This window comes from Acanthochromis polyacanthus, chromosome 17, assembly GCF_021347895.1.
Source record: "Acanthochromis polyacanthus isolate Apoly-LR-REF ecotype Palm Island chromosome 17, KAUST_Apoly_ChrSc, whole genome shotgun sequence".
In the NCBI taxonomy this organism is placed as follows: domain Eukaryota; kingdom Metazoa; phylum Chordata; class Actinopteri; family Pomacentridae; genus Acanthochromis; species Acanthochromis polyacanthus.
In genome coordinates this window covers 25,858,394-25,866,817 of record NC_067129.1, presented here as the reverse complement: position 1 = coordinate 25,866,817, position 8,424 = coordinate 25,858,394, and the positions used below count along the sequence as shown (strand labels likewise).

At 40.3% G+C, this 8,424-nt stretch overlaps 1 protein-coding gene across 1 annotated transcript in view; it reads right to left on the bottom strand.

Annotated features, from left to right (window-relative positions):
* Positions 1–1,045: 1,045 nt before the first annotated feature.
* Positions 1,046–8,424, bottom strand: part of zzef1 (zinc finger, ZZ-type with EF hand domain 1) — a 36,350-nt gene continuing 28,971 nt past the window's right edge. The window contains exons 53-54 of the mRNA XM_022209420.2: positions 7,231–7,302; positions 1,046–3,574 (exon numbers count right to left, since the gene is read on the bottom strand). Of these exons, the coding sequence (XP_022065112.2) occupies positions 3,494–3,574; positions 7,231–7,302 (153 nt within the window). The 3' untranslated portion in view covers positions 1,046–3,493. The remainder of the gene's footprint in view (positions 3,575–7,230; positions 7,303–8,424) is intronic.

The window sequence follows — 8,424 nt, the reverse complement described above, 5'->3', positions numbered from 1 at the left end:
TTTGACTTATTTCACACTTTTTGTTAACTACATAATTCCATATGTGTTCATTCATAGTTTTGATGCCTTCGGGAAGGCATGTAAGGAGTGTAAATAGTCATGAAAATAAAGAAAAACTATTAAATGAGAAAGTGTGTCCAAACTTTTGACTGGTAGTGTACTTGTCAAACAAGTGTAGTTCATTCAGTCACGCATCCCCCACTTCTGTTCTGCTACAACAGCCAAATATTGTGGACTATTCTAAAGGGAAAAAAAAGATATTCATGATGTTACTCCAACCAAAATCCCACATTTCTTGACAAAGTAATGGGGCATCCCCATGTTACGATGACATTAGTTGCCGTAAGCCTTTTCTTTGGTCTCTTCCTTCACAGCTGCTTTCTTTCACCTTGGGTAAATGAAAACATCAGGGACTGACTTGCATGAACAATCAGAAAGAGGCAGGAGCTACAGTGAGGGGGGAGGAGACGCAGGAGAGCTGACTCACTCCAGTGTGGGGGCTTTTGTGGCGCAGAGGGGCACTGAATCATCTGGAGCCTTATTGAATATTTCCTCCATTTGATGTCATTATCGCCCCAGTGATCATCACTCCCATCATCAGTGCTGTAATCCCGAGACTATAGATTAGAGAGGAGGAGGAAGGCAGGCAGACCAGGAGCTGAGTGGGCCTTTGAGGTAAAACCAAAAGACTGGAAAAAAAACTGAAAACATGCAACTGTTCTGCCTGAACAAAGAAAGAGTAAAGAAATAATCAATTTTAGTTCACAGTTAGAAGCTATTTGGCTGAAATGTGGGGATTTCTGTAATAAAGTGCAAGAGACATATTTGTTTTCTTAGAGGTAAAAGGGCTAGAAGCTGCATCAAAGTGAACTATTGATGGTATCGAATCACTGGGCAAGCCTGTACATGTTTGCTCTGGGTACACTATCTGCTGGGAGTGAGTGTGTGGGTTCTGATCAATGCCGACTGAGTTATAAATCCATTATTTGCCGCAGCAGAGTAATGTGCTGTTGAACCTACACATAAAGAAAGATGACAGCATAAGTCTTACAGAAGTCCTTTCTATTTTTATTAGAAATGGATCACATTTCAACCCAAGCAGTACTTTTGTTTTACCTTCAATGTGCCATGCATACAAAATCAGAATCAAAGTGTCCATCGGTTAGTGCCCAATAAAGTTTATATATGTAAGGGGTTGATATCAAAGTCTTTCTGCTGTGCAATTAATATTCACAGATATGTACATTCAAATTAGTCAGCCTCAAATATTAAGCATCCTTGCGAAAAGAAACCAACATTTAAAGTAAAAAGTTACAAAAAAATTCAAATTAAACAATATATTTCTCTTTTAAAATATAATTAATAACAATCCCGCTAAGATGAGTTAAATTATGATTGCTTCATTTTTAACCATAGGCACATCGTAGATAGGTGAGGCGTCGTAGAAGCCAAAATGGAGGCCATGCATCTGTTCCTCTCCCCTCACTGCAGCTGATGTCTGTGTAAACAAAATCACCGAGCCATCCTGCGGTCCGTGTACGGACCACTTTGAAAAAACAGAAAAATATTTCAAAAAACCTGAACAATGTCAAAAGGTTTCCTCTGCTCCAGCTTCTCACAGGGTAGCTATCTGATATGTGAAAAACAGAATGAACTCTACCAGGAGCTCTTTCAGTGATGTTTCATGGCTCACAATGATTGGTTTCTTTGGTATAAAACTACCATGACTTCTTAGAACTAAGAGAATCTCTTCTTTTAAAATTTAAACAGTAATGATTGGAAAACAACCCCCTGATTACTCACTCTGGGTTTAGATTTATCAACATACAAAACTCCTCTCTGAAGTGAAGTTGGATGTGGCTACAGGAGCATATCAGCATTAATAAGTAGTGGGCTAAATGTGATGCGATTGGAAGTCAAAATAAACATTTAAGGAAGCGTCACACCAATTATCTGTGGAATTACAAAAAATGAGGTAATTCAGTATAAAAAAATCCACCTGTCTTTGCTCACCAATGTGTTACCAGTGAATAAGTGGGATAACGTGTCTATTTTACAGGCAGCTTTGTGTTTATCAGCTGATCAACTTCAACGTGTTAGAGGGAATCAGCAGTGGTTTCTGTGTGTTATACGTATTTGTGTTATTCCACATTCATTACCATACATGATTTATGGAGACAAATGTTTTTGATTCATTTCAGCTTTTCTTTCATTGCTGTGAAAATAAGTCCATATCCTCATAAGCAGCTGAAACTTAGGGTAAAACACTAAAAGTAGGCATGTAAATCTGTGGATAAAACTGAAGGCCTTTAAGAGATTCAGCATTTCTCAATGGCATTTTTTGCTGTTATTCATTTCCATGAACATCATTTGACATCTTAATAGTCTTTCATTCATTAACTACTAATTGAGACAAAATACTTCAGCATCTTTTTAGAATAACACAGAGGAATGCATTGCAATAGTATATATCAGTTTTCCCTCAACTGTAATGTTAATTTTATCTTCATTCTCGTCCTATGCAAAGACTATGGCTATTCTGAGCATCACTGTTCAGCTTGAACACACTGTCGCCACTTTCCAGTGGATCCTATTTCCCAATATTTCATAGATCAGATACATGGTTAGGATATCTACGGTGATATATTGATCCTACCATTCAATGAGAGCCCTAAAAATACCATCATCTACTTCTGTTGTCTGAAAAGTAAAGAAGAAAGAAGGATAGAAGGTAACTAGGAAGAAGGGAATAAAGAAGGAAGGATAGGAATGAGCTAGTAGGTCATTACTTTCTCTCTGTGGTGACTAATGAGACTCCAATGTCCTGGACAGTATTTTTAGGATGCTCTACATGTCCACTGAGACATGTAAGTTGCCAAGGTGACCTGTTTTCACCATGATCAACTATGTAACCCAGAGTGGCTGCTCTTTAGGAAGGAAAAAGGCAGGGAAAAAAGGAATATTTTCCCCTGAAGGTTTCGAATTTGGCACACTTCATGTCCTTTAGCACGACATCTTCAAGTAAAAACTTTTAAAAAAAAAAGAAAAAGAAAAAGAAAAAAGAAAGAAATAGACCTGTTCCTGTTTGAGTGAATGCACATGCTGATATACTGGATTCACCTAAGGCAAAAAGGATTGTGAATACGTGTGGAAAGTGCTCTTTGAGTCCCCCTCCACAGCTCAAGTCCACAGTGCTGCAGAGTTACCGGTGTGTGGAGAGAGAGAGGGGGGGAGAGAGAGAGAGAGAGAGAGAGAGAGAGAGAGAGAGAGAGAGAGAGAGAGAGAGAGAGAGAGAGAGAGAGAGAGAGAGAGAGAGAGAGAGAGAGAGAGAGAGAGAGAGAGAGAGAGAGAGAGAGAGAGAGAAGGGTTGTTTGAAGAGGAGCGCTAGTTGGTGAGGGAGGGGCTTCTCCCTCTACTCTGTGTTCAGAGCAAACCGGCTGAGTCAGGATGTGTCCCCTTCAGGTTGCTCCCCTCATCTTCCTCTGTGGACCTCTCAAAGGGACACGTTGAGTAGCTTGGTGGATTTATTGGGGTAATTGATAGCCAGGCTGATGGCAGCAATATTCTTCAGAGCCTGCACAATAAAAAAATAACAGTGCATCAGGAAGTGAATGAAATTCAGAAGAATGGGTGCAGTGTGAGAAAACCAGGCAGAGTGAATTTATACAGTGAGATGAGAAAACTTGATATTCACTGCACTGTGCAGAGCATGATGAATAGTGATGATAAACAGGCAAATTGAGGGTGGCTAAACTGATGACATGAGAACTTATGTGCAGTTTAAGTCACCTTATTTAACAATCAAATATTTGAATAACCAGACTATACTACCCTTTCCTTTGTTTGTTTTTCATTTGATCATGTTTAGCACTGTATTTTAATGATCAGTCAGCTGATTGTTGTGCTTTTCACATTGGTCTAGAAATGTGATTTTAGAACAAATACTGATAACATTGCTATTAAATTTGTTCAACATTCAGTCAGTGATGCCAAATGAATGACCTTTACTTTTACAACTTTGCACATACAAGCTTCAAGTCTATCAGGTACATAGAAGAAAAAAAGTACACCCTTATGAACTGTGACCTGAGAGTCTCGCCTGGCTCAACTACAGCTCTGTAGTTTTACTGGCATGGCTACATTACTGTTACCATAGCCATGGATTTAAAGGCATTAGAGGAGATTTAATTTCCTACGACTTTGAACGTAGCATGCGCATGCGCACATACAACCTCTCCCTCACCCCCCTCTAACCTCCCCCCTCTTAACATTTACGAAGAAACGCCCCCCTCCAGAAACTTGCGTAGCACTCGTGAAGTTGTCTTTTACGGCTGGGTCCCCCTGGATCTTTATCTGCCATTATGTAAAAAAAGATGAGCAAAACAAGTCACCAGCTAACTACGAAGCTATACCAAAGCAACACATACAGAAAACACGTAAGTCCAAGGCGTACGTAATCTACGTAACTAGGCCTGAGCCGGAAGATTTTTGATTGACAGGAAAGGGAGCAAACCAAACGCCTCGGTCCGAGCGCGTTGATTGGCTGATGTTTTCAGGTCCTGCCATGTCCACAGTTATTTTTTTTTATTTTTAGAAACCATACATACAAGTCCACTAAAGGTCAGTATATTCATTTTATGTGAATCAGACAAATTAAACAAAAAAAACATCCTCCATAATGCCTTTAAGATCCCCTTTGATGGAAAATCAAGCTTTTTGCTATGGTAACATGTCTATATGCTGTTCCTTTATATGCTAGAAGACAAATCATCAGTGAAACAAACAGTCAACTCCATGGATGAGCATTTCTATCCGCAGCATACTGATGACAGTTTCAAAAACACAGATTCAGACTTGCAGCGCTGAAGTTTGTGTGTCATTATTATTCTTCACAATTTGCTTCCAGTTTGACCATGTATGGCTGAATTACTATAATATTCCAACTTGCCATTGTGTTGTGTTGAGTAGTTTTAGAGTGATGAGTACTTTTAAGAAAGGAAGGGATTATTTTCATGGGCAAAAAAAACTTGTGATATGTAACTCTGATACACAGATATGAGTTTGTAGAAGTTTAGTCAACAACCTTTAAGGGACTTAAATATATATATTCTGTGAAAATAAGACATCCTGGTTAATCTATTCAAACTTACAAAATGAACAGGATGAATTTGTCAAGTTGAAACACAGTGTTTAGGCAGCAGGATTTTTTTTCTTGGCAACAAACAAGCTGTTAACACAACATTGACACATAATCACCTTTTAGACGTGCCTATTGACACATGGCATACACGGGACAATGTTAACATTCAATTCAGTCATGTTTGTGTCCACTAAATACATCCCAGTACAATTCTAACTTATTTTTGAGCAAGCTGATTTAATTAGCTGAACGGAAATCTGTTTTGTCCCATTAAAAGGGAGTTTTTTTCTTGCCACTGTCGCCATTAGGCTTGCTTTGGGGGTTCAGGCATTTGGGTTCTGTAACGTGTCTTGAGACAACTTGAACTGTAATTGGCGCTATAAAAATAGAATAGAATTGAATTGAATTAAACAGGGGCTGTACAGTCGCGTAGTGGTTAGCACTTTCGCCTTGCAGCAAGAAGATCCCTGGTTCGAGTCCCGGGGTGGGCCTGGGATCTTTCTGCATGGAGTTTGCATGTTCTCCCTGTGCATGCGTGGGTTTTCTCTGGGTACTCCGGCTTCCTCCCACAGTCCAAAAACATGCTGAGGTTAATTGGTTACTGTAAATTATCCATAGGTGTGAATGTGAGTGTGATTGTGTGTCTGTATATGTAGCCCTGTGACAGACTGGCGACCTGTCCAGGGTGTCCCCTGCCTTTGCGCGAGTCAGCTGGGATAGGCTCCAGCGCGACTCTAGTGAGGATAAAGCGGTGTATAGAGAATGGATGGATGGATGGATGAATTAAACAGGTAGCTGGTTGTTAGCTTGTTGCTAATAGTATTAGTTGGAGTGGCCAGGTTGTTTACAGTAGATTTATTTACTGAAAACAGCTGCCTCCTGTGCTTGGTGAGGAGGTTGACGAGAGCTGTGAGAGTAACCCCAAACAGCCAAGTTAAGAAGTTTCATTAACTACAAGCATCTCTATTAACCTTACACCTAGTCATGTGATTCAGTGTTCATATAAAATATTTTCCAGTGCAGCTTTAACTTAATGAATTTTGTTAATTATTTCCTCGAAAAGCCATCCACTAGACCAAATGTATTTATTTTTGAGGGTTAATGATGAAGCTCTATTCTTGCACTGTGATTAGTAAACTTTCTTCAAAATGTTTGCCCCATAAAATGAATTCTTCTTCCTGCTTTTGTTCCCTGAGAATTCCAATTCAGTTGAAGGTAACGTTCCAACAAACAGCAGTGCCTGCTGATTTGGCTGTGAACATGCTCGGATGATTCTGGAGGGTAATTCCATTGCAAATGTCATATCAAAAGCAAAGGTATCCTACCACTACTATCTGTGTTTTGATGAAGCACATAATATGATAAATAAAATCATTAAAAAACAGCTTAGCACTATCTATGAACATTGCAACATGTAGCAACAGGAAGTGAAACGGTTTTAGAACATTTTCCCAATCCTGCGAATGTGAACCTCAGCCAATTCGCCCTTAGATTTTGCATCATTGTTATCATAATAGTTCTGACTACTGTGCCAAGTCACCTATGGTTTTGTTTTCAGCCTGACAGGTATTAGGTAACTGCTCAACAGAACCACCCACAATGTTTTTTCACACCCCGCATCCGCTGCTCCTCTTAACTGCCTTCAGGCTTCTCTGCTGTATTACATGGCCCTCAGTACAGAGGACGCTGTGGCTCACTCTGCCACAAATGCTAATGGACTGTAATTACCAAATACATTAGTCCCAAGTGCAGCCCACACACATTCAAAACAAGAGGAGGGGGTGCCGCGGGATGTGCTGGGTGTCAACAGCCTGGTGATTCACTTGCAAAAGAGACTCCAGCCGTGAGCTGACTCACAGTGACTGAAGACCGTTCAATCAGCAGGACTGCGTGGTTAAGAAAGACACTTATATAACACATCTCGGTGCATGGACAACTTCTCTGAGCTACGTTCATCCACATCAGGCATCGATTCACAACTAAAAACATCAAAGCTGACCTACAACAGGCTGGCTGAACGGAAGACTTTCAATTTAGTAAGACTTCAGTGGTTATTATGCAAAGACAAAAAAAAGGAGTTAAAGTCTTACCATTGCAGTGTGACTGAGGAGCTGCTCGTCAGTGGTCATGGCTAGCAAGTACTCCTGGAGGATGCCCTGTGCCTGGAAAACACATCAAATGCTAGTATTTAATGCGTCTTCTGCAAAGGAACACAGGTAACCTGAAAGATAACTGTCATTACCAGAAGGAACTTCCTCAAGACATATTACCCTAAGACATTACATAAGAGATGAAGAGTTGTAGGTAAGGCCTGGTTCCCTGACCACTCTCCATCTCCATCTCAGCATCAAAATGAACAATGGAATGTAGGAAAAGTTTTTCAGAATTATAAACCAACTAAAAGAGTGCTTCCACTAAAGTCCTAAAGGACAGACGTACCTTGGGTTACATAAGCACAAGTATTTGGGCAACACAGATAAGACTACACAGACTAAATGGGTTGAGACTGGCTAAATGGAGCTTTCATAGAAGAGGAGACACAATCCAGATCACTGGTCCACCATTCATTTCACAGCACCCTGAGTGTTTATGCTGGAGGAACATCCTAGAACCATTTGTATAGTCAGCAGTGCATGACATGCTGTTGGGATTCCTAAATATAACTTTTACTTCCTGAATCTCAGTGAACCTGGCCATGAACTCCCCATGCATACAAAGAACTAGGACTGATGCTAGTTCAAAAAGCTTTTCAAATAAGCAGGTTGGAGGCTCAAACCTAATAGGGCCACAGAGAACTCCCTGATGTATCTCACGGCATATTAGTTTCCCATGACTTTAAAGTAGTGTCTGCATGGAGCTGGTGACCTAAGTTGTCTGTCTGCAGTTAAGGTCATAAGTCATCATGACATTAGGGCCACCAACCTTAGTAAACACTAATCCTTGTTTTTTGGATTATGGTGAGAGATGGTGCAGGGATGTAGGTAGACCACAGATCCTTATAGCTGATGACGGTTTTCCAATATGTCCGTTCTATGAATGTGTGTGCACCATTGTGCTTGTCAAATTAAAAATACAAAGAAAATCCCATTCATGCAGCTCTCGTAAGGCTTTCATCTCAGACTACCTCAAGTTGTGGACAAGGAGCTGGAGTTGACCAACAACAGCAGCAAACACATTTGTACTGTGTAACTGACAGATCTGTATGATGCTGCTTTGCTGGATGGAGGTGCGAAAATGTGTCACAAGCCATTGTGTGTCTCTTCAAAAAGACTGCATTGTCCATG